This window comes from Rhea americana, unplaced genomic scaffold (genome assembly GCF_003343005.1).
Source record: "Rhea americana isolate MKP2758 unplaced genomic scaffold, rheAme1 scaffold_175, whole genome shotgun sequence".
NCBI lineage: Eukaryota > Metazoa > Chordata > Aves > Rheiformes > Rheidae > Rhea > Rhea americana.
Window position 1 is genome coordinate 877631 of NW_028185872.1, and position 26560 is coordinate 904190.

At 39.7% G+C, this 26560-nt stretch overlaps 1 protein-coding gene across 2 annotated transcripts; it reads left to right on the top strand.

The window, feature by feature from the left end:
- The first annotated feature begins 4470 nt into the window (after nucleotides 1-4470).
- On the top strand, nucleotides 4471-26287 carry AKAP10 (A-kinase anchoring protein 10). Of its 2 annotated transcripts, XM_085301302.1 has the most exons (15): nucleotides 4471-4690; nucleotides 8683-8730; nucleotides 11057-11239; nucleotides 12672-13226; nucleotides 14728-14826; nucleotides 15350-15434; nucleotides 15769-15892; nucleotides 16772-16908; nucleotides 18051-18195; nucleotides 18958-19134; nucleotides 21343-21452; nucleotides 22356-22438; nucleotides 23037-23089; nucleotides 23607-23702; nucleotides 24821-26287. In XM_085301302.1, exons 1-15 carry the CDS (start codon nucleotides 4669-4671, stop codon nucleotides 24824-24826), a joined length of 1923 nt encoding a protein of 640 aa, XP_085157428.1. In that variant the 5' UTR covers nucleotides 4471-4668; the 3' UTR covers nucleotides 24827-26287. The 2 variants fall into 2 exon arrangements, 1 of the variants encoding a protein (XP_085157428.1); XR_014895369.1 differs by lacking the exons at nucleotides 21343-21452; nucleotides 23607-23702; nucleotides 24821-26287.
- The last annotated feature ends 273 nt before the right edge of the window (nucleotides 26288-26560 follow it).

The window sequence follows — 26560 nt, forward strand, 5'->3', positions numbered from 1 at the left end:
TTGGTAAGCCAGGCGCCTGGCACCCTCTCCTGGTGCGCGGCGAGAGTGCTGCCCGCCGGGGCGGCGTTTCACGGCTGAGCTCATGGGCAAAGCTGCTGGATAAAATGCTACGGTCTGAGCTTTGGTGCGTCTCCTTCTTGCGCTTAGATTTGTGTTGTGCGCGYTTTTTCTCCTACAACCTCCAGAAAAGCCATTTGAAGGGCCAAAACACCTTCGAGGCTTGGCTTCTCCCGGGCTCCCCGGCTTGCAGCGATACCTGACCGCCACCACGTAGCGTGTCACTTCTCATACTCCTTGAGGCAGTTAGGAAAGCAAAATGGAAATAAAAAGCAAAAATGGAAAAAGAGATAGGTCATAGTTTTAAACCAGATCTTTTTTCCCCCATTTGATATAAAATTCAGGTATTTATGACACCGTAAGTGACTCAGAACTCACACCGTGAACGGGAGCAGGTCCTCTGCGGCGAGGAGGCTCCCGCGACACCGGCCTCACCGCAGGGGCAAGAAGGATCCGGGTCAGCTGGACCGAGATTTGCACCGAGCTCTACGTGCGCCCACAGCCACTTGCTTTCCTGTAGACACAGAAGGAAAAGACTCGGGCCGGAGCRGTGCGAGAGCATCGCTGCCGCACCGGCATCGGCCGCTCGGCTCCCCTTGGCAGCGTCCCCGGCGCCCGGCTGAGCCCGGTGTGTGTCCCGTAGCTCYCCTGCTGCGTTCTCCCTCTCCGTTAATCCTGGGGTTCTTTGTGACTGACATTTTTATTGCTTACTTTTCAAGTTGGACTAAGATGTTTGATTATTGTTGTTGCATTAGTCGTCTGTAATGTTTTTAATGATGATAATGGCAATGTTTAGAATATATAATTTTTAAGTGGCAGCGTTTCTGTAAAGCTGTCTTTGACTCCTAATATATTTTGGATATTATTACCCTGATTTCAGAAAATGGTACCTGCTCTTAAGCCCCATATTCAGATTTTTTTTTATTATTTAATTTCCAAAGTAGTTAGCAGTCTACTCATGAGATAGGATTCTAACACCATGTAAAAACATGTAAATGAATGAATAGACTGTCCTTGTCTCAAAGAACTGGAAATGGCCTGTATCATCATTTGTTATACTTGTGTTTTTCTGAATACTGTAATTGAACAGAGAGGTTCACTTTGGTTAATTAGCTGAGTCAAAGATGCCAAGCTGTCCAAAAGCCTTTTGAGTTCTTAATTCTGCCCAAACAGCACATCTCATTTAGATCTTTTCAAATMCTAAAGTTTGTTTATTTTTCTTGCTATGGAGAGATGGCAAAATCACCAGGCAATGAGGAACTAGGGAGACTTCATTTTTCTTTGTATATTTTAATTTGGGGGAGGCTTCCCCCAGCTTCTTTGATGTTGGCCAGCCTATGTCCTGAAGCCATATTTCAACTGACTGCTCAGTTAATTAAACTGTCATGTTCTGTTAAAAGCTCCAGAACCTGCTGCTTTTCATGCTTCCAGTTTAGCCCTCCGGGGTCCGGGCTGACTCATGTACTGCAGATTGGAGCTTCAGCCCTTCTGCACATTCCTAACACAGGGAGAAAATTTCAGCCCAGGAAACGTGATTCAGGCCAAACATGCTCATAGCTTGAGATGTTGTCAATTATCTAGGACCTGACGCAGACGTAATTGAATCATTGAATTGAATTGAGACATTGATGGGTTTTGGACGAGTTTTTTTGGAAAAGGAGCTACTGCTWGAAAATTAATTGAAAATGGAAGTTTTTCCTCATCTGGTGCAATGGGGAAGCCCACACTATACCTGCACCAAAACCACACCTCCAGCTGGCCGGGTTTCTGGCAGCAGCACTTCATTTATGGTAGCAAGTGTCATGCTGCAGTTGGTAGTGCCATCTCCAGAGATTGGGTGTCCCACTACAGAAAGGTCCAGTTGGACTGAAGCTTGAAGACTSATCTTCTGGCTTCTTTTATTATGGCTATAGAAAAAGATCAGTGTGTAAGGTCAGAAAGAGGACCCAGAACCCAGACTTCCATGGGAATTTTACCCTGGATTGCAATGTTGTCAGCACATCAGGTCATGATTTTCTAATATAGCGCATCCTACTTCAAGCCCAACATGTAAATTGAAGGGCAAATGGATATACTATCATCTCATTAATTTACCTGCTCCTAATCATGGTATTCAAGAACTTAACAGAGTGTAATTAAATATAAAATCTCCACCATTTGGGGCTTTGCAGGCACAAAATGATGGCTTTATAATATGGATTATGTTTTACTGAGGATACCTGTGAGCTGTACAATACCATAAATCTGCAGAAAGAAACTGGGTGAAAATTAAGCTTTAGCGATAACGGTGAAAGCTTTATCAGTCATTTAAATGGGTYCCCAATTTCGTGCAACATTTGTGTCTCTAAGTGTGTTGTACAAGCCCGGGTCCCAAATCTACAGCTAGATCTGTAAAACTAAACCTTTAACTACATGAAATCACATAGAAATTAAGAGAAAAGTGTGTGTCGTATACTGGAGAATCAGAGTGCTTGTATTAGGGTTCTCTTTATGATGTAGGTTATTACACATGTTCATAGATAGCTGGGTGTAAGCTTTTTTTTTTTCCTTGATAGACAATGTTAATTTAGTAGCCCCTAACTGATTGATCTCATTCCTTTAAATTTACTCACTTTCGAATAATTTAGTCCATTGCTAACTTATCATGTGCCAATTAAATCATTTAATTCATTATGCAGAAAAGACTTCCTCAGACCAGCCTCTGGGCATATGTGCAAAAAATGTATCAAAAAAGCATCAGTTAGCAAAAATAATATTAAAAGAGCAAATGCAATGCWATAGGATGTTAATCACCTGCAACATCCTGCCCAAGAGATGGCTTCATTTCCACCCCAAAGAGATCCCCATATACCTATTATGCAATTTGCAATKTATGAGGCTTAATTAATGAGTGTTTGCGAAGTGCTTTGGAACACTTGGATGAAGGACGTTAAAGGAATCTACGTAACGATTAGGAATGACATCATTTTCTTACGGCTCAAATGCTGACACCAGGACAGTTACATTGCAGAGGGATGACACTGCAACGATCCGGCACGGCACGGCGAGGCAATCGAGACGCCTCCTACGAGTCCTGCACAACCCGCAGGGTTTGTYTGGGGACCCGAGCTGGTGCCTTGCCCCAAGGGACAAGGTCTCTGGGACCAAGCCCAGAGGTGGGGCAGAAACGTCTTGTCAGCAAAGAGCCTAAATGGGAACTGGGCTGAGAGGTATGAGTTTGGAAAGGTAAATTCCTGCCCATTGACACGGATTGCCAAAGCCCGCTGGAAAGGAGGCTGGGTTCGTCTTTGCTCCACGTTCACCATGGCTGGACGTCAAAGCTCTCAACTGGTTCTCTGTCATTCATAGCATGTACAGAAGCATTAGTTTATAAAGCTTAATGCATGGAAAAGGTGTGCCGTGCAATCTGGGGAGCGCTGGTTTCTGGCCCTGTGACTCAGTTTCCTCCTACCTAAAACAGAAGCTGTAAGAATGGAGTTAATAAAGCATTTTTATCATATACTGCTCTTCAGAGGTAAATATAACTAATGTGTTACAACTACAGATGTCCTGTGTGGTTGATAAAATACCAAATCTGGGTTTGAAGGATAACTCGAGAGGATTTTTTTTTTGTGGAAAGGCTCGGGCCATCAGACAGTCTGTGTTTTTTAGTATCAGCATGCCGTGTCCCTAAATCCGGACCGGCGGTACGCAGTTTTGCAGGCTTTCGGGTTGCGCTGCATCAGTACCCTGGTGCATCGTGCCGGAACGACAGCGCTCTGAAAAGCCCTGCATGATTTTCGGCACCGTGCACACGTGCGTGCTGCTGCGATGCAGCGTGAAGCCCCACATCCCCGCAGCGAGGCTGTGTCACGGACGGCTGCTGCCGCCACCACCGCCACCGTGTCCCCTCTGCCCATCCCCTTCTGTCCGGGAGGCCGTTCGGGCCCTGCGCCTCGGGACGTGGCCGCTCAGCCCTGCCGTGCGGCTCTCTCCGGACCCTCTGTCACTGTCACCGGCCCCCAGGGCAGGCAGCCACCCACGACATGTGCCTGAAGAGCTGATGCTTCCCGAAAATGGCTCTTCAGGGACACRACACTGCCCCGCTCCCGGGCAAAGGACACCCCATTGCCACCTCCAGGCCATCTTGCCCTCACTCAAGATGGCCGCCTGAGCCTCGCTCACTCAGGCGCCCTCTTGCCCTGATCAAAAATGGACACCCTCCCTCACCCCCCCCGCCACTGTTTAACCCCTCCTCCCCTCCCCCGCCCCGCGCAGAACGTCTTGCCCTCATTCAAAATGGCTCCGCCCCGCGGATTGGCCGAGCCGCCTGACGCCAAGGCGGCCATGTTAAGTGTGGAAAGGGGGGAGGGGAGGGGGTCCGCCGGTGCCGGGCCGCATCCCGTGATGCCTCGCGCGCCGCCCGCTGCCCGGAAGAAGGAGCGGGGCGGTTGTTGACAACATGGCGGCCGCTGGCCCCTCCGCGGGAGGAAGAGGCGGAGGGAGAGGAGGCGGCGGGCGGAGGAAGGAGTCTCATTCATAGGGAGCCCGGCTCGCTGTCCTCGCCCCCTCCCTCCCCTTCTCTCCCCCCTCCCTCCCCGGCGGCCGCCGCCTCGCCCCCGCCCCGGCACCATGTCCTTCTTCAGGCGGAAAGGTAGGGGGGCGGGAGGCGCGGGGGCCGCCTGCGGCCCTGCCCCGGCGGCTGCGCGGCGGCCGCGCTGAGGCCGCTGCCTCCCGCCGCGTTGAGGGCAAAGCGTGTGGGTTTGCGGGGGAGGGTCGTTGCCGTACTGAGGTACGGGGCCGAGGTGTCCGTGCGCGCCCCCCTCGCTCGGGCCCCGCGGGAGCCCCCGCCGGGCGGAGCGCCGCCGGAGCCGGCCTTTCCCCCCGCGGCGGTGGCTCGCGGGTGAGCCGCAGCTGGCGGCGCCTGCCCGGCGCTTCCCGCACTCCTTCAAGGAAGGATCGTAGCTTGACAGTGCTGAAGCAGGTGGCTGCTGTGCAGTTTAGGGAGGCTGGTATGAAATGCCAGTGGCTCTGGGCAATTTTGGAGCTTTTTGGTTCAGTTCTTACTGAATTAATCCATTCTTTCTTTTACAATGCTGTGTTTTTTTGTAAAAAAATATATGTGGCTGCATACATTGTAGCAGTAGCTAGATATCCAATGAAAAGCAGGACCTCGTTATGCTGAGTCCTTCATAAAAGCAGAAGGAATCGCTGACAAAAGTTATCATAAATTTACTCAGTAATATATTTGTAGATATTATGTGCCACAAATTAAATTACAGGTATTCTAGGATTCCTAAACTTCAAAATATTCCTATGGCTTAAAAGGGTATAGTTAGTTRTTCTTTGAGAGTTAAACAATCTGAAGACACTGGTGCTAGAGTTTGCGATAAAATGTAGTTTAGTACGCCTTCAGACTGCCTGATACCTGGTTCGAGTGTTTCTTTGATGAAAGTTGCCCCTTTTAGGAAGGCAGTTCTATTARCTTGTAATGCTGCAGTTCAAGTAGTAAACTGTTCTAGCAGTGGCTGAGCCAACGCTCTTCTAAAGTGTTTTTTAATTACTGAAACCCAAACTGCACTTCTTGGGAGATAAGACTAAGTTAGGAGGAAAGAATATATTATCTGAGCCTGTGTTTTTGCTGCTGATTGACATGTTCTATTATAAACTTTCTCAGCCGAAGTAGCAATGTTAAAAAATTCATTCTTTTTGGAGGTCAGTGCAGTAGTCCTGGAAAAAGAGTTTTAACTTCTGTTCTGATTAGGAGAAGGTCTGAAGACTCTTCAAAATCCACTGAAGATTTTGCAAGGGCCATACTCTCTTATGAGGTGTTTACATACTAGTGTTGAGCTGTAGAGTAAAAGTTCCGTGCTGCTTATAAACTCTTCAAAAACATCTTGCAGTGCTTCACTAACAGAGAGACTTGACTGCTTCTTGACAAAGAGAATTGTGGAGCTGRTATTCCATCCTGATGCTTAATCATAGGAACAATATAAGCCTTGCAGAAAATTTCTCAAGGAGAAAGTAGTGAAATGTCTAATCCATTATCTATTTACGTTACTTTGATTAAAAGATCATTGGTCAGAGAAGCACAGTTAGAACTAAATGCACTAGAGAGGCACTCCTAAGGAGAAAAGATAAGTAAGCCTTCATCTGGGTTGTTCCTAAAATAACATTGTTTTGTGCATCTCCATTAGAGATAGTGGTTTTTAAAGAAGATCTTAAATTACAGCTGGGAGAAAAAGCAACATATAAAGGTTTATGTAAAACTCTGACTAGATGCATACAGTCCAAAACCATATTTAAAAAAAAGGCGTCATTATCTTTGGATTGAGTTGTCAKTGTTTAAGAGGATACAGCACTGGGTAAAAATTTAACCCCTTTTTTTTTTAATGATATCAACAAAGAAGGATAAAAGTACTGACATGTAGAGAAATATCAAAAATAACAGTGAAATAATTGATCAGAAAAAAMTTTAAAGGTCTAGTGAAATTTGGAGTGAATAACAGGTTGAGAAATTAAACAATAACGGTTGGATGAGCAGCCAGGGCGCTTGAGGGCAGGTTATGAAATTGTTAACAGTGAAAGGATTCAGACTGCATACTCATTTACTAGAGATGTTTTAGAAATAGCATATACAGCACTCCTAGTTGGCTGACCTGTTAAGTTTTCTGTTGTTTTTTGTGCAAGTACATACATGGATAGTTTAAATTTGTTCATTCTGTATGTCCAAATGTGAGTTAAAATTCTTCACTCTTGTGTGGTCAGCTTTAGTCAGTTTGATACTCCTTTGCAAATGGAATTTGCTACTGGAAAMTTTTTGACATATGATTCATCCCTGATAATCTTGTACCATAGCCAGCTTCACATAGACAAAAAATGACATCTGTTTTGTGAGGGAAAATGAAAGTAAATTCCCATAGTGAAGCTTTGCTTTCTAGAATGCACTCTTGTCACATGTACCAGTTTTTCTCTGTCTTCATCTGTTTCCTTTTAGTTCTGTCCTGCTTGAGGTTAGTAGTGATACAAGAAGCTTATGTATCAGAGGTTGGCAGTGTGAACCAGGAGTTTATACTGCTAGCACTAAGTTGGTAATCCAGTGGAGAACAACTGGGCTGCTTGTAACAAATAACAAGTCTATTTAAACTAAAAGTAGGCTTATGGAGGACTCCTCTGTGGAAGCTCAGAAATTATTACTGCTGGTTGGGAATCACTTTAATCAATCCACTATTGGAACCATTTTCTAAAAGAGTTCATAATACTGTATACAGGTTGCATCATTTCCATTTTACCTCAGTATTATTTCAGGTATGTACAGATTTTCCTGCATAGCAGCATTAAATCAGTTATGTAAAAAATGATTATCCTAAATACTTTTTAATCTTTACAGTTAAACTGAACTTTTATAGCCAAATGTAAAAAAGAGCCAGGTTGTTAAACTGAGGTGTAAACCTTTCTATCGCAAAGAGAATGTGCTAACCAGCAGCATAAATTTTTAATGCTGAGTTGCCAATTTACAGATTTGCAACACTTTTCTGTGAGAACTATAGTACTGCAGCTACGATTGTGCAGGACAATTATGTAACAAGAGATTGAAGTGTTCCCTTAAAATATGTGAAATACTTAGGTCAAAATAGGAAGGGTTTTTTATCTGTTCATGTTTTGTAATGTAAACATTTGATTCTACTTCGTTATTATTTGCGATTAAATTTGGAAGGATTTCAAAAATCTGTGTTCAGAGATGACCTATTTGTAGTAACACAGCCATAGATGGTTTCACTAGTAGATTGCGTGCTTAAATATCACTGATTTATTTATTGCTTGCCATGCCATCATGTTTATGTACTCCTTCAATTTCTTTATTCTTGTTTTAAAATATATTGCCTTATTCCCTTTCACTGTTTAAAATCTTCCTGTTTTAAAGAAACCCACCTTTTTCTTTCATCAAAACTTTTAACTACCATCTTCCAATCAGTTGCTTGTCATATGGTTGGTGATATTTAGGCAGTATTGTTTGTGAGGGAATTAACTATTTATAGTGAATTTCCAAAACACATCTGTGGTATCTGTTCCTGAGTGAGAGAGAGCAGTGACTGATTTCATGCAGCTTGTTCCATTTACATCCTTCCCAATGTGCATGTTCTACTGGTCTGTCTGTAATAGGAGGGAGATGCTGTCCTTAGACATTTGATTTGTTGTTCGCAGAATACATCTGCTGATACTCTGCTCTTAAAATACATTTATTCTTTCCAGTTCATGCAATTTATTAAAGTAACCTTGAATGTAGCCATGTTTTAACTAATATATTATACACACACACACACACACACACACACACACACACACACACACATATATATATATATATATGCACACACACATACAGCGAACATCTTCCAGAATGTTTTTGAAAATTTAACATGCTGTTTCATTAGACTTAATCTATGAGTATGAATGATAAAGTTTTGCTTTTGAAAAGCAAAGAAACACAGGAGCTTTGAAATTCTCTGTCAATTACTTGATGTCAGATCCAAAAAATTACTTTTAACAAAATCATGGTTTGCATCTTCCAAGTGTGTGTTCATTCACGTGTAAATGACATTGGTTACCCAAAATAGCTTTAACATTTTCCTTTATGCTTTACAGTGAAAGGCAAAGAACAAGAAAAGACCACAGATGTGAAAGCAATTAAAAGTAAGATCAATATTTACTTTCTTTATAAAATTATATCTCTGCTGTTACCTGCCATCTTTATTTTAACCACAGGAACAGTTTCCTTATGGCTGAATGCAAAGATGATCTGTGTCTCAAAAACAGAGCAGACTCAAAACTTGATTATAAGTATTTATAGTAACTAACCTTTCCTAGTCATCTTGCTGAGTGTCCTGTAAGGACGGAAGGTTATTAAACTGTCACACACAATCTTTAAGTCAAAGTGATAGTAAAATTCAGTCACCTTGCAAATAGTGGCTACTCCTTATCTAAGCAAATTGCTTTTGAGATTCGATGGTAGTATGTTGTGTATTTTACAGTTTTGAAAATGCAGCTTTATTGTGCCTAATGGGCAAAATAGGATGCCAGTATCCTGGCATCCTGACTGATGTATCTTGTGAATCTGAAGATCTGGATCTTGTTCAGAATATGTAACCATTCTAATACTGCTGCATGTGGTACAGAAACTTTGCTCTTCTGTCTGTTGGGAGAGAAGAAAAATCTTGATGGGAAGTAAGCCAGTAAACTGTGGGAAAGCAAGTTAGTTTATTCTGTCAGTTTTTATTGCGTTACTGTAAGGAGATGAAGCAATATGTATAAATCTGATCTGTTGCTTTTGTATCTTTCTCAGACAAAATCCTCTTTCTGTACTTTCTAGTGTGTTATCTGGATATCAAGAGAAAATTAAAGACTTCTTTCACATTTTTGTTCTGTCTTTGAAGTCAAATATAGGAAACTGTGAAATTTTATCCACTTTATAGTACATGGGGTGGCTGCAGTGTAGTTAAAATGACCAGTGACTGGCTAAAACAGGTAGCCAGGGAAAGGCCACAGTGTGGTCTTTGTGTAAATAAAAAAAAATAATAATAAAATCAGGTTTAATATATTATAAATCATGAGCAGCTGACAATGAATAAACTGGAAGGATTTTTCTGGTTTGGCAAAGAGCTACTCTGCTCTGTACGATGTTAGGTTAGTGATATAGTCCTGTCTATAAGTTTTAGAACAAATGTTTGATCCTTTGATTAAATACAACACTTGCCAAAAATATTTATAATACAAAATTAAGTCCAGTTCACAAAAACCTAAACAATTATTAGGATTGTGGCTATGGTTCGACAGAAGTAGCTTCCAGCAAGTTATCTTCAACTACTGTCATCAGCCAAACAGCCGGCTGCCTTCCATTGGCCTAGAAAACCTGTCTTTTTTTTCCCTTTATTTTCCCTGATATTAAATACCAAAGGCTTTGTAAAGGGTGGCAAGCAGTATCTTGGTACCAAATACTTCAACTGAAGAAACGCTTTGGAATATCTTGAACATTTTAGCTCTCCTGTACCGTTGCTTTTGGGGTATCTGGTACCATGACATGTAAGTGTGAAATTGTCAGCTTCTGTCATCATGTGTCATAAAATTGTGAACAAAAAGGAAGCTATGCAGCATGAAGGTCATCAAAACAAACTTTTTTGACACCTTGATGAAATTCATAATTATGGAATGCCATACTGAGATAGCACATCATCTGACTTGCTTTCTTTTTAAGAGTCGGGTGTAAGATGTCCTTGCATGACATCCTAATCAAATGTAATTTCCTGAGAGTCTTTGAAAGTGATATCAGTATGTTACAGGATTTTTATTTTTTTTTTAGCTTTATCATCAATTAAAAATTTCTTGATGCTTTTTCACAGACAGTTTTATGTGAGGAAAATATTTTTTGTTCTCTTTGGGCTCAAGTAGCCAACCTTTTCTAAAACAGCTAGAGGAGATTAAGCCTTAATCATCTGAGTTTCATTGGAGACGTTTGCGTATTGCTCTTCTTTCTCTATAACTAAACAGACAAACTATTTTAGGAAAAATTGTTCTCATTAAAGCTCATGGATAGTTTCATAGTTCAGGGTTTTCTGAACACACAAAACTTGAACATAAGGAAGTAGACTTGCCATGACCGTTGCAACTAAGCTATATTGTTGATGAAGTGTTAGACTGCTGTGATAGTGGTTATCAAGGACTCAAGGAAATATTATTTTGTGTGTAAACTTAAGCTTAGTGTCTTTTAGTTACTGAATAGGTAAAATATAGGGGGATGGTAGCTTTCTGATCTCTTAGTGAGCTTATTCTTGCTGTAATAAATCTTATTTCTGTTATCTTTACTCTTATCTGACCTTGATCAAAGATGATACACAGTGGTACAATAGATTTTTTAATAAGATTGACGCATGTAAACTTTCCAGTTTGTCTTAGAGTGCTTAGCGTTGGATACTGTATAAAAGAGGTCTTAGGTTCTTTCTAATCACTCTTGTCTTGATTTCAGCTCCAAGACCAATACATTCCCCTCAAAGAAGCACTAGAAATCATGCCTTGCTGGAGGCTGCAGGACCAAGCCATGTGGCAATTAATGCCATCTCTGCCAACATGGACTCTTTTTCTAGCAGTCGAACAGCTGCCCTTAAGAAGCAGCCAAGTCACATGGAAGCTGCTCATTTTGGAGACTTAGGTAAGGCTTCATCTGTTTTATAATACAGTCAGTATTACTTTGTATTATTGGTATGCTCACTGTCCTTTGGTTGTGAGGCAAGTATATTAGGAAACAACAAAATTCAACATTGGTATTGCAGTTGTGTCCCTGTTGCCTTCGAAGGGTTTGAATAGACAGCATACTTGTCTCCTGCTCAATAAAAGAGGCTCCTTTACTTTGTATACAACTGTTGTGTTATAAAAATTCTCCCRCTATCTTTTAAATTGTCATAATTGGCCCTACTATACAGTGTACTTGGCAGACTTTGTCATCTAATCTGGTGCGGACAGTATTTTTCTCTTGCATGTTTATATACAAAGTGTTCATAAGTTCATGTGTTTAAATTGAACTAAATTTCTAATATTCATGAGCTTAGCTACTGAACATAGTTGAAGAATGTAGATATGGGACGTTGAAGCTTGAAGCTTTCAGACACTAGCATATGGATCTTTGGAGATGATTGGAGCATCAGGACAATGAGTTTTACTAAAGACTACAAAACCCCTATTATACAAATCTCTTGATTCATGTGTGAGGTTTTTTTGTTTTTTTAATTTTAACAAGACAAAACTAAGTAATACAGAAATTGTTCATAGAAATCAGTAAGGAACTTGCAGCTGAACTGCAAATGTTCATACATATACAAACCATTTAGACATATGAGAAGTTCAATAGAATGTTTATAGTTAAGTTGCAAGCTGGACATTTCCAGAAATGAAATAATAAACCTTAATGAAAATAGAAAGATTCTTCTGATTAGTTTTCTCCCTGTATCTGAGAATATTCAACAAGCGTGTAGAAGCCGCCCTGTGGCACTGCTAAATGTACCATCTACTGACTGATATAGGTGAATTACACAAATGAACGATGGCATAACATGCAAGGAAAAACAGAATAGATTGTTCAGCATGTCTAAGGGACTGAACACATATTCTAATGGCTCATCATCATTATACATCTACCTGTGTAGTCTTTTTTCAGGGAGAGTTCAGTTGTCATTTAATTTGGCTATCGTAGACTGAATATTTGAAAGTATTGGATATAGAGGACAGAATGCAGAACAACATCTTAATACTGCTACCTTTTGTTTGTACCTTGCACAGCATAACCATATAGAAAGTGGTTGTGAGCTTCTTTTATTTAAGATGCTGTTGGATTCAGATTATTGACTAGACTCTTTTTTTTTTTAATAGAATTGGACTTTTAGAGTATTGATCAGGTATCAATATTCAGTGGTATGTGTTTTCATTGTCTACTTGTTTATTGGTAGGAAGTACGTTTTATTTTAAGTATATGCTGCAGTCCTTAGAATTGTTTCTTCAGCAGTTGCAGTCCAGGACTTTTTTTTTTTAAATCAAATACCAATGTTTGTAGTGTAATATAGAGTCATTCCCTTGATATTTTTCTTCAGGCAGATCGTGTCTGAATTATCAGGCCCAAGAGACCAAATCAAGCCTTTCAAAGACCCTTGAACAAGTTTTACAAGACAATGTAGCCCTCCCTTATTTTATCCAGTTTATGGAACTACGTAGAATGGAACACTTGGTTAAATTTTGGCTAGAGGCTGAAAGCTTTCACTCCACAACGTGGTCCCGTATAAGAGCACATAGCCTGAACACAGTCAAGCAAAGTTCATTGGCAGAACCAGTGTCACCCTCAAAACAGCAGGAAATCACGTCGTCTTCTCCAACTGGATTGTTTGAAGAGAGACTGGAGGATTCTAGCACAGTCCGTCTGCTCAGGACCAAGCCAGTGGCTCCAGACAAGAGCGACAGAACTAGCAGCGGACAGAACCATGTGCTGTCAGGTCAGGAGAGTGATAATGCCAGTGTTCTTTGTCTGAGAAAATCTGAGGCAGGGACCCATTCTGTTCCAGCTGATCAGCAAGACTCTTCCAAGCTTACAGTATCAAATAGAAACAGCCCCTCATCTGCACTAAAGGACCTGTCAGGAAAACTAATGAAAAGTAAGTGTCATGTATTAACTTCCCGTAAAAGTGGTGGGATGGGGACATTCTGGCTGCTGTTTGCTAGATGTGGTATGATAAGCTGCTTCATTTTTCATGGGTTCCTCGGAAGTATTGTATGATGTTGGGAGGAGGAAGATAAATTTGAAAATGGGTGATGTTAACATTCTGAATAAGCTAATAGTCAATTTAAGATCTGTGTATTGTTTGATTGTCTAGTTGTTCAAAAAATAAATGTACCCCTGAAGAAACTTCAGAGTCATTATATATTCTGATAAGCTTAGTTTACTTTTGTTCCTACATGCGTAATCTTAAGAGATGGAGATGAGCATGGCAATGTCCTGTTTTTCCTCATTCTCCTCCCTCTGCCCCAATTTAAAAGAACTGTAGAAAATTTGGATGATGGTGGGGCTGAGAAATGATAGTTATCTTCCATGGAAAGTTAATTATCCTGTGTAAAATGACATAAGTAATGGTTGCAAAAAGATTTGTAGAGATTTTGTATGGAACRTACTCTTTCTGTTCTTAGATTTATTTGATAGAGTTCCTCCCCTTGTAACTGATTTGTTCTCATTTGGAGTCCACCTCTTCAGAGGCTACTGGAAGTAAGGATGAAATTAAAATATTTGCTTCTGATAGTAAGCTACATGCACAGTAACCTGTTTTCTTTACTCTGCACCTACTCAGTCCTCTTTTGTTTGTGAAAGCTTACAGACAAAAAGGAAATACTCCTTTCTTCATATTGGTTCCTCTTGTTTGCCCAACTGTTTCCTTATGTTGCATTCTCTTGCTGTTTGTCTCTTGTGTAGTTGGTTATCATATAGTTCCACAATATTTAACCTCAGCCACAATATATAACCTCAGCCACAAAGTATCTTAGACAAACACAATGCTGCTTTAGTCATGAGTAGCACCTCTGGGTTCTAACRTATGAAAATACTGAATTTCAAGGAACTGAGTCCTTTCTGAGAAATCTGAAGTTTGGAGTATGATCACAATTTTTGTGTGTGTGTACCTAAGCAGTGTCCCAACTCTCTGTTGAAAGATGACATTTAAAAGGTACACTATATCCTATTCTGAGTATCCTGTTTTAAGATTTTTTTTCCCCCCTTTATATTGCAAGTGCTTTTTATTCTACTATGGTGAAGACTAGAAATAGGGAACTTCATCACAGCTCTTGTTGCAAAGACTGTTGAGACTAAGGTGTGCAGCTGAGGAAGATGTGCTGTCTGGTTGGTGGTGGAAAATTAAGAGTTAGGTTGCTTTATTCCATCTTGCAAGTCAATTCATTGTGGGCTTATTGTGACCTGGCTACAGATGACACCGTCATGGTAGTTTGCCAGCAGCAAAGTATTGAATACTGTACTGAAGGCTTCATGGGAAATAAACTGTCACTATTAATCAGATACTTGCTTTTCTGGGAAACATGTTTGTTATTCACTCTTCTTTTTAGACCTATGCCAGTCAGTTTAAAGTTTGATTCTGTATTTCTTCTTTGTAGGTATAGAACGGGATGCAGTTAGTACTTTTACCAAATATATTTCTCCAGATGCTGCTAAACCAATACCAATTACAGAGGCAATGAGAAATGATATAGTTGGTAAGAAAACATACTGTCTCCTACTTTAGAACTCCTCCTTCCCCATAAATATATCTTTAATACATGCACACACAAAGGTATTTATTTTTGTTTTTATAATTTTAAAGTCAGTGGTAAAAGCATAGTAAAATGTATATAATGATTGCAGAACATTTCCTTTTGCTTGTTTTGATAGCATATAAGCTCATTACAGATTGAAAGTGCAGACAGATCTATTTCTGTAATCCTGTGCAATATTGCCTGAAGAACTTTCATAGACTTTTCTTAAATTAGTGAAAGAACTCCAGGTGGCTGTTGGGTGAAGCCAGATCAGAGTCTCAATACAGTGTTTTAGTCATAATATCATCCAGCTATCTGTAATGCTATGGAAAACAGTGTTAATGTCTTTTAAAAGCTCTTTGAGGAGTCAGAGCCAGCTGATTCTAGTGGATTTGAGCTACAGTTTTTCATTAACTGAGCATCACTTGTGCCCTTCAGCTCATTAAACCAAACATATTAAAATTAACCTGGTCTCTCTTTACAGCAAAGATTTGTGGGGAAGATGGACAAGTGGATCCTAACTGTTTTGTTACAGCACAGTCGATAGTGTTTAATGCAATGGAACAAGAGTAAGTTGATTGAATGGTTTGGCTTCTCATGTATACTGTCCATTTGCAAAACACAGTTCCAGAAAGATGTGCGTTTTCTGTGCCATCTCCTATATTTTAAACTGTCTTCAAATACCTTCTTCCAAATCTATTCTTGTGATCGCTTGCTGAAGTTGTGTGTGCTGTTACTATGTTCTTTATGTCATTTCATGATGTTCATATATCCTGTATTGTTTGTTTCTTGTTTCGCTTTTACCAGACTAAAATTATAAGACTTCTGAGGCAAGGACTAGTTGGTTCATAAAGTACGTTGATGCTGTTGGCCCTTGATAACTCTTATTCTGTCTGTGTGCAGGCACTTTAGTGAATTTTTGCGAAGTCATCATTTCTGTAAATACCAGATTGAGGTGCTGACTAGTGGGACTGTTTATCTGGCTGACATACTTTTCTGTGAATCAGCCCTGTTTTATTTCTCTGAGGTAAGTGTCAGGGGAGCATTTTCTTATTCTTTGGTTTTTTTTTTTTCCTTTCTTTCAGGTAGGAAAGCACCCATGCCCTAAAGGCTTAAAATAAAGATACCTCTGCATAAGGGGAAAAAAAATGAAGTATATGTTGTTCTGAGAGAAAATGCATTAGCAGCTTCCTCTCAATGTAGAGCTATTCCAAATGCTTGAACTTATACACCGTACTGTAAAATGAGTGRTAATGTACATTCTCCAGTTTAGTGGCCGTTCTTGTTTCTTTATAGAAGCTTCAACTTAGACTATTTAATCTTGTCAAATGAAGCTGTGACTTTGAAAGCTTTAAGCAAAGTAATATTCTGTGTGACCCTCTTACAGATCAAGAGTAATTCTCTAGCTTTGCTTAGAGAGGAGATCAGAGCAGAAWGTGATAGATCAAATGTATAAGTTCAGTTGCAGTGTCCAGTACCTTTAGGGAATCATCTATTATTAGTAAAATACTCATGCTGATAGTAAAATACTCAAGCCAATATAGTTTGAAATGATAAGCTGTGAAGAACAGACAGCATGCTGTGTTCAGTGTAAATTAAGCATTGCTTTAAAATGGGTTTTCTGTCTTTAATATGATACAAATAGCTACAGTGCTTGGAAACTAAATGTGAAAAATCACTAAGGAAAAGAGATTTCTCTAGTTTGTTTCTTTAACAAACTGAGCAGACTAAATCTGTCTGCAAAGCTATATCTGAAAATTCAGAATATTTTTATCCTCTAGTGACAATTTTGTATCATTGATATAGAGTACATTTATTTTAAATGGGAAGGAGTGAGTTTGTGCTTGCTGTAGCTTCTTGCTTAAATTTCTGCTTTCGTTTTTCTTTTTTCTAAATTCCCTTGTAGTATATGGAAAAGGAAGATGCAGTTAATGTATTGCARTTCTGGTTGGCAGCAGATAACTTCCAGTCCCAACTTGCTGCCAAAGAAGGCCAATATGATGGACAAGAAGCACAGAATGATGCTATGATTTTATATGACAAGTGAGTGAGTTGAACAGTTATTTACTTCTGAAGCTGTAGTTTTATCTTTGTACCTTTCTGTTGCATTGTGCAAAAGGCACTTTTCATTTTCAAACTATGCTTTGCATTCTTGTGCTGTTGTCTTAACATACGCTGAAATGCTTGTTTATTACAGCAGCCTCCAATGTATTCAGAGAAAAGCTGTTTCTTTTTTCCTAATGCATAAAGAGAAAATCTTTATAAAGATTTTGTATTCTTAGACAAAATTCAGAATTTCCAGAACTCGGTTGCTTGAGAACTTATGTTTTTCTCATAAGATACCAAAGCCAGTTGGTAGTCATTTGGAAAAGCTTTGATGCTARTAGTAGCTGCATAACTGTAGAATACTGTTATCCATTTAAGAGGCTTGAAGAGCTCTTACCATACAAAATAGGAGTCCTGCCAGGAAGAAGAAAGCAAGCCAAATAGTGCTGGTTCTTAATATTTCAAAACTAGTTTTGAGGGTATTTTGTGGGTATGTGGAGGGGAGTTCTTTTGGGTTTTTCTTGTTTTCCTTTCTTTGGGGAAGCAAAMATCCTCTTTAATGTCAGACTTTCTTCTTACTCTCAGTAGCGTCATTTTTCTACTTTCTGAGCTTCAAGTTATCAATTAAAACTGAAGGTCAGACATCAAAACTGCTTCCAGGAAAAAGTTTGTTTTTAAGCTTAAGAGCAAGTTTGTCAAGTTATTGCCCTTATAGGAAATAATAATTGGAGAGAAAATGAACATTTTCCCCGCGTCATCCACAAACTCTGTTTTTAGTTATGTGATTAAAAGAGGAAATGCTGCTTCAGTTCTGGGTGTTTGCTGCTTCCTTGCCCTATTACAAAGTATGTGCATTTGCTGTTGCACACGTACGTGTGTGTGTGTGATTCTGCTCATCAGTAGTCACGTGATGCTCTCTTCTTACCTGTATGTTCAGAGTAAAGCTTTAGCAAAAACACTTCTGTGAACTGTTTTTTTTTCTTAGCACTTAGTATCAGATGTACCTGCGTTTTTTGAAGCAACACCGTCTAGTGACTTCAGCATGATTAATAACTTTCAGTGGGGAAAAAGTGATTACTAACCATCTGCAAAATTTTAGAAATCCTAGTGTTGCTTTCTTTCCCTATCCTGTGCTGCAGATATTTTTCTCTTCAAGCCACACATCCTCTTGGGTTTGATGACTCTGTGAGGCTAGAGATAGAATCCAACATCTGCAGGGAAGGTGGTCCCCTCCCTAACTGTTTCACTACTCCCTTACGGCAGGCCTGGACTACCATGGAGACGGTGAGATACCTTCTTAAAACTGGTTTTGGAAGTTAGTGAAGATGATGATGAGATTTTGTTGTGTGTCAAGGATTCCCTTCAGCACCTCTGATTTATCCCATTATTTTACTGATTTCCTTTTTTTTTACCCAGATAATACAAAAATATTAGTTACATTTTCTCCAGCCTAATTTGAAAAGATGCAACCCGCATGGCATCTGTTAATTCTCTGTGAAATGCTTGTCTTGAGTGACTGTTACGTTTTAATGGAAGGAACAGAATTCCGTTTCATATCAATTGCCATAAATAGCTTGTATCTTTTGAAATTTTTCCTTCCTCCTCACTCCTCTGTCTGATGCTACACCACATCTAGCTGGTAGCAGTTAATTGGCAAGTCAYGTACCAGTGCTGTGGTTATAGTGCAACCCTGGAGTACCTGGAGATCAGTGGTTTGCTTCTGGAGCTGCTGCTGATTCTTGGACGGCATAGCAAACTGTGAAAGTACTGGGATGTCAGGCCTTTCTAGGGGAAAACAGTCTGAACTTGGCTCCCATTGGGGGAGGGTTTAGGCAGCATATTGCTGGGTTTTGCTGCTTCATCCTGAAGTAGGATTCAAATTTACAGCAGTGCAATAGCTAATCCAGAATAATTCCATTTATGTATGCTTTTACTTGGGTGGCATCTACACCAGGACRGAGATGTCCAGTTGACCTTCCTGTTCTCTGTAGTAATCATGCAGATTGGCTTTGTTGATTAAAGAGGACTCGTTCTTTTGTCTTCTAGGTTTTTTTACCTGGTTTCTTGTCCAGCAACCTTTATTACAAATACTTGAATGATCTCATCCATTCAGTACGAGGAGATGAATTTCCAGGAGGGAATATTGCACTGAATATTCAAGGCCCCAGTAGCATTCCTGATAGCGATTCTCAGATGGGGGGCCCTGATGGCTCTGCCTCCCAGGTAAGAGTTACTTGTTTTGATTCTGTTCTGATAAATAGGGCAGTCACTTTTCTATGTTGAAATCAAAGTTTTTACCTTTTAAGGAAACATCATCTTGTAATTTTAAGCTTCTCATTTCACTTCTAGGACACATTTGATCTACTTGCTATTGATTTCTATGCCAAATAATATTTATTGAAGTTATTTTCTGTACCTGAGGTCTTTTACCACTTCTATTAAAAACAGAACTTTGATTCAAGGAATTAAACTATTAATGTTAGCTGAAGACTGGCTTATAGTACTACAACATTTAAGAATACTTTTCATTAGAAATAAGGTTGCTTTTTTTATATTTTTTTTTATTTAATACATCTTTAGGCAGGAGTTATACCTTTAGGCAGAAGCTGACATTGTGAATATGCTGTAGAATTTAAATAGAAGTGTGCAAATTATGTGCTCAATTCCATTGAAGCGTCAGACTTTAAACCCTAGAACTGAGCGGACTCTTCAGGGTAGAAGTCCTCTACTCATGCATAGAGCAGTGACAGTTAATATCTGACCAGCTGGTGTTCACAAGTTTGTCTCGGCAGATTTTTTCATACTGTGGACCTCAAGTTAGTCATGTTAGTCTAATAGAAAATGGCCGGACTCCCGACCCTCCCAAAAGAGGGCTCTGTTTACTGTATTACACTGAGATGCAGCATTCTGGGGGCAATATCTGAATTTTGCTTGTATACATATGGTTTGATGTAAAGCAGGAATAAAGACTYAAATGTCCATTGCTAGGTAAAGCAGAGAGCTTTCTCATCATTTATTAAGCATGATTAGAGCTGTGTGGCTGCTTCTCCACTGTGCTATGTAGAAACGAGTATGTAACTGGTCCCCTTTGGCTCTCTCACCTTTCCAGGGTCATTGAGAGGTGGCCACTGTGTATAAACTTTGTGCAGTTCTCTGGTCAGCATCGTTCTTAATCTCCTTCATGATGCCACTTTGAGAGCTTTGTTCGCCTGCGGGCCTGGCTTCAGAAATGGGCAGCAGAGCACTTTGATATGAAATCATCCACATAATGACAGAGATGCATTTTTAACAGAGTTGTCTGTTCCAAAAATTCTAGTTTTATTTAATGCCAACGTGGAAGAGGGAGAGGATAAATGGATTCTAGTTTATCTGTAGCTGGTTCAGTCTGTCAAGCCCAGCTGAGAGTAGAAAAGCTAAGTAAAACTTCCTTCGGCTGAATTGCTTTTATTGAAGGCTACAATGCTACCATGAGTTTTAAATTATAGTATCTAGATCAACAATACTGACTTTGTGTTTCAAGCAACATGGAAGCTGTATTACCTGCTTTTATTTATTACCTGCTTTTTTATTTTTTTTTTATATACCTTCTAATAAAGTTGTGAAGGGGGGGGGATAAAATTTGTGTTCTGACTATCATGGAAAAATCCTGATGTCTGTTAGCCTGCACAGGAAAAACTTCTGAGATTTGGTTTGTTTGGACTGTTTAGAAACAAAGTGCTGCATTTTTTGTGGTGTCCTACTTATCTGCCTAGAAGGGTCACCAGGTCTCTGTGTATTTCTTTCTTTTTTTTTTTTCTTTTTTTTTTTTAATAAAAAGAATAGCACTTAGTGCAGACCAACAGGAGAGGACTTCACAAGGCAGCTCCCATTAGTGTTTCTGTTCCAAGTTAAGGTGCTAATAGATTGCTATGCTTTTGTGCGCTCCCTGCTGTTGCTCAATGTTTCCTTGATTTTCTTTTTTGTTTTTCGCAATCTTATGCAAATACTGTAGACCAAAAGGTAAATGCATGTTCTCTCTGTATGGGGCAGCACAGTGTGTTTCATGGGAGCTGCTTACCAAGTACGTGACAGGGATGAGTGCAGTTGCTGCTGCTTTTGAGGTAGCTCAGTGTTAGGCACTCAGAAGCAAATAATTTGCATGCACACACAGATCTAGTGAATTGATACTGCTTAGACAGCAGTCTCTACATATATGTATGCTGACCTGTACATTGTGTGTTTGGCTCTGTTCATGTAACTTTATCATCTTCTGTTTGAAAACAATGTCATACTGAGTTAGGAATTCACCATATGTGTAGAAGTTCTCTTCATTCTTTTATGCTTGCATAGAGACTTCGAGATTTATCGAACTGTAAAAGCACTAAAATAGCAACTTTGTTAAGAAGCGACTAGTTRTCTGCATTGGGCACTAATTAGAATTTTTGTTTGTAGTCCAATGTCAAAAAGGCTAATGTTAAAATCCTGAAAAATTTTGATGAAGCAATAATTGTAGATGCTGCAAGTCTGGATCCAGAATCTTTGTATCAACGAACATATGCAGGGTAAGGTTCGTTCAGTGTATCTCATTCTTTCCAGTATGTTTCACCTGTTTCATTTTTGTTGTGTCCTTCTGCATTGAGAGTGCACRTAATGCAAGATGTTGCAATCTTAGAACATGTCTTAATACTTAAGTTTCTTTTTTTCCAATAGTGCAGTTTAACACCAGTGTCATGGTGAATGTTTCTCTAATGAGAACAGCAGTCAGAAAAATATTTCCAAATGTTTTTCTTTTTCTTTTAGATATTTTATTCCTCTGTGGTTCCAAAATACAACTAGTAGTTCCTGTTTGTTTGGAATAGGGAAGAACAAGCTTGGAAGACTTTTATACTGTAATATACAGCATTTATTTCTCCCTACCCCCATATAAAGAAGAGCTTGTACTTCACTTCATTAGCAGATTGCACAGCTCTTCTGTTTCTTAAGTTGCTCTTTGATATGAAGCTCTTCTGCTCTGTGGATCTCAAACAGAAATTCTTTGTTTCTCTAGCTACCTTGCTCTTCTACTGCATACCAGTCTGCTGTGCTTTCAAGTACTGTAAATTGGTTGGTCCTTCATGAAATGTTTCTGTGATACTGTAGAGCACTTGTTCGCACTGCCTTTTGATATTACATGATTGAGTCATTGAAGTGCTTGCCAACTTTCAGTTTCTAGACATATTTTTAAGATATGCTTAGAATTCAGATAAACATGAGGAGCAGGAAGCTTTTCCCAATATATCCATTTTAGGTGGGAAGGGTAATAATTGGTAAAATTCCAGTTTTCTGACAYTAAGAGTCGTTATTGTAGTGAGATGTTTATTTTGCTGACCGATAACTTTCCGTAGTGCTGAAGTTCTCTTGGTAACCTGTGTGGGTGGGTGTGTTTTTCTGTGTGGTTCGTTGGTTTTTGCTACTTCTCTCTTCAGGAAGATGACGTTTGGACGAGTCAGTGATCTGGGACAGTTCATCAGAGAGTCTGAACCAGAGCCTGATGTCAAGAAATCAAAAGGTTTGCTTTCCTTTTTCTCTCAGTTTCTGTAAGCATCTACAGAACTGCCCTATTTCTTGCTTCAGCCAGGATAAGCAAAACTCTTGACTCTTTCTAGATCTGTTTTAAGCCAAATAGAGATGCTTAGGAGATCATCCTGTACTGAGGCAAAACCTGTCTGTGACTCAGTTCTGTAGCCAAATCCTGCTTCTTCTGGTCCAGCTGGATTCTTGAGGGTATGCGCTCCTGTGGGAGTTGGAGTTGTCAATGGAACCTGGCAGGGATGAAAGCTGCTAGCAGTTGAGCTCATGGTCAAACCTTCAAGGATTTGATCTCAAGATGAAAAAACTTCAGTTCTCTACATGCTTCCTACCCACTTTGAGGTCTGCAGTTAACGCTGCTTTTCGAGTCTGGTTGCTGGGAAAGAATAGTCTGGGCTCAGTACCTAGTGAACCATGAATCCTGGTAATCCTTCATCTTTGATGCCACTCTTCTGTGTTCTCTAGTGCTAGCAGCACAAACCCTTCAGGACAGAAGCAAGTACATGTTTATAGAGAAGAGAARTAAGATGTGCTGCTGAGTTTGCTAATACACCTTGTTTGCTGTTTATCTCAACTAGGGTCCATGTTTTCACAAGCAATGAAGAAATGGGTTCAAGGAAACACAGATGAGGTGTGTCCTTTTTATGTTGTCCTTGTGATTGCTTCCAATTCCAGTTAGGGAAATTGAGTGTTCAGGTTCTTAATCCTGGCTGTTTTCTCTGAGTATCTTTCTGAACTATCAGTCTCTACATGCTAAATATAATTGAATTGCATACACTTGTGAAACCAGTTTGTTCTTTGCCAAGGAGCACTTTGGCGGAGTGTTTGATATTTTAACCAATGTAATAGGGAACTGTGTGTTAGTTATTAAAATAGACCAGTCAAGGTGGTGGTCTGAAGGACTTCGCTGACTGTCTTGGAAATTGGATCAAACTGAGTACTACTTAAGTACTCACATTAATTGGAGCGAACACTGTATTTGGAAACCAGCTGCATTTTCATCAAGAGAAGATATGTTTACTACAAGTCAGAGTTCTGAAGGTTAACCATGTCTGTAAGGTTTAGCTTGTGAGTTATGCTGAGAGCACTGTATTGTAGTTTTAAGAACCCCAAACTACCTATACTTGGGATGTTCTTTCCTACGGCAGGCTCAAGAAGAGATGGCTTGGAGGATAGCAAAGATGATAGTCAATGATGTCATGCAGCAGGCACAATGTGAGCAGCATTTGGAGAAGGTTACAAAGGTAAGAGGGTAGAAAGGCTGTGTGCCCTTACTCTCTGACTTGAGCTAAACTGTGGGAGGAGTAGAGCTTTTGGTTGCTTTCCTAGTTTATCTGAAACCCACACTAGTATGAGTTCAGGTTAGTAGCATGACAGGAYTTCCAGCAAAGGTTGGAGTTATTTCAGCCTACAAATGGTGCGGTTGGAATTTCTTGACAGATACCTGTAGTGGTACTTCTGTACAAGTCTTAAAATTGTCTTTGTTCCTTTACAGTCTTTATAAACTGCTTATTAGTTAAGAGTGATTTATAGTGCAGGATCAATACTGTGATTTGTTGTTTAAGTTTACACTTGCTGTTTCRTGTTAATGAATGGTAGTGTATTTGCCTAAAGTAACACTGAAAGTTACTTAAGAGCTAGAAGGTTGTCTTGTTGGATGTGCTAAGTTTACACTGTGCTGTGTCTACACTGTTTAAAGAATTATATGATAGCCCTGTTGATAGGCTAGCACTTCAGCGTTATGCTTAGTGACTTTGTTGTACAAGTCTGCGTGTTTTGTAGCATAACAGTTGTGATGCAGTAGTTAACAYTGCATATATGAAGAAATGAAGACAGCAGTTTACCAGTTAATAATCTGGTGCTCTTAGCTCTCAGATCTCTAATATCAATTACAAAAAAAAAAAAATTGCACTTTCCTTAGTTAAGGAAAGTAAACATGTACCAAAACCCAGTGATATGCCTGAACTAACGGGTCCATAATTTCACTATGTGACTGTTCTCATGTTTCTAGAGTACCTATGTTTAAAAGACTTGTATAATAACTTCACTTAATTGCTTGGCTGCAATTGAGAAGGTCACTCAGCACTGTATTTAGAATTTAAGTGGTTGAACACGCTCTGGATTCAATTAAGCAAACATAGCTACAGGAATGGGAAAGTTGAGGTTTGTTGTGTGGGGGTCTGGTTGGGGGAAGAGGGGAGCGAGTGTTTTTATTTGGTTTGTCTGTCTGTCTTTTTCCCTTCCCAAACTCATCAGCTTCCCTGGCTTTCAATATTTGCAAACACAAAATATCTTTCTATTGAGTGATTGCCTTGTGTTTTTTAGGGTAAAATGATCTCTAACTCTGTTTTTCTTTTTCCAGCTATGATTTTTAAATGCCAGAACAGGAAGTCTAATTTTCTGCTTTGAAAATGAGTGAACTTTCCCTTTTGGTGGATTCTTTAACACAGCCAATAAAAGCAAAGCACTGTTACTACATACCGCCGATATCTCCCTCATTTATAAGGAAGAATTAAAAAGAAGCAATCCTGTACCTGCACTGTAGAGAGCAAAGGAACACGTTTTCTTGTTGTATACAGCATTCACAGTAATGATGGTTTTTGAAGGGATGAAGACACAGTTTATGAATGTGTCACTGAGAAACTGTGATCAACTTCACAAATACTTGACCCTGTCTCAAAAAGACTTTTAAGCAAAATATCTGGAATGGGACACAAGCCACACCAAGGAGGGGAAGGTTTTGCTGTAGTTTCTAGTTCTACTACTTGTAATTTTTAAACACACAATTGCAAAGGCCATGGGATGTCTCCCTGACACTTGACTGTTGGAGAGAAATGAACCTGAAGCTGTGAATTCATTGGCAGTGAATGACCTTAAAAGTTCTAAGTTTTATTTTTCCTTACTTGAAATAGATGAGTATTCAACTGTAAGATAAATGTATTTTACTTCATAATTACATTAACTTTGAAGGGAGCATAGAATGATGAGGAGCGAAACCTGGACAGTGTAACTTTTCCTTGTCAAGCTCTTACACATGCATAAACACATTCTCTGCTTCTAACACACAGCAGACTTGCAAGCCCATCTTGCGCTCATGCAACCCCCCGTTCCTGAGCCACAGCTCCCGATGCAGCCCACACTTTGAGGAGATTGTACCCAGTAAACTGCTCCATTTTCTTTCCTCTTCATTCCACACCAAGGAAAAAAGTAATTGCTGCCATGTATTACTGCCATTCTCCATAGCTTGTTGTCCTCAAACCAACATAGTATCTAATTCCAGATGTTTGGTTTATAAAGAAAAATAATTTTAATGACCTCTGGCTTTCTTTTCCCTGACATTGACAACACTCGAAACTTGCGTAACCTTTAATTTAAGTAAAAAGCCACTGTGTGACACAGCACCTGTATTTTTTCTTGTGAATTGATTTTTTACAGAGTAGCTGAAGTACTCAGTGTGTCACTCCATTATGTTCTTGTTGCMTTTTTTAGTATACAACACTTATTTGGGGTTTTTTTATTCTACTCTTATGATTGCTTTTTTCCTCAAACTTGTGCAAAAAAATCACTTTATAAAGAACTAAATCATCTCCAATGTTCAAAGTACCTTGATTGACTAGCAAGTGTTATTCTGTTGCAATATTTGATTGTATAGAGATACACTATTATCTATGAAAAGAAGCAAAAAGGCTGTGTATAGGTTTTTGGTACTATGTACCACCTCTTATTTCTCTCATGCCCAAGTATTCATGTACTTAAAACATACTATATTTAATTGTGTTTTGATTTAAAATATATGAATATTAAAATTTGTGTCAATTTTCTGTTTTGATGGGGTTGGATTAACCTATTTTTTTTTAATGGCGCTCTCATAGGTTCATAGAAGTAAACCCCTGAAACAGCTGTCTGCTAGATTTGCCTAGATTTCCTAGAATCGTGATCCTAGTGGAAGGGAAGGTCAGCGGCGCCGAGCTCAGCTCTGYGCTGGAGCGGTGGTGGTGGCGCCCGGGAGGGTGGTACGCCACGGGTGGGTGCTGCCTCCCACCCGCCASCCGGGCACGTCCTCCGCAGGAAGGAGCTTCTCTGCGCTCGGGGAGGAGGAGGG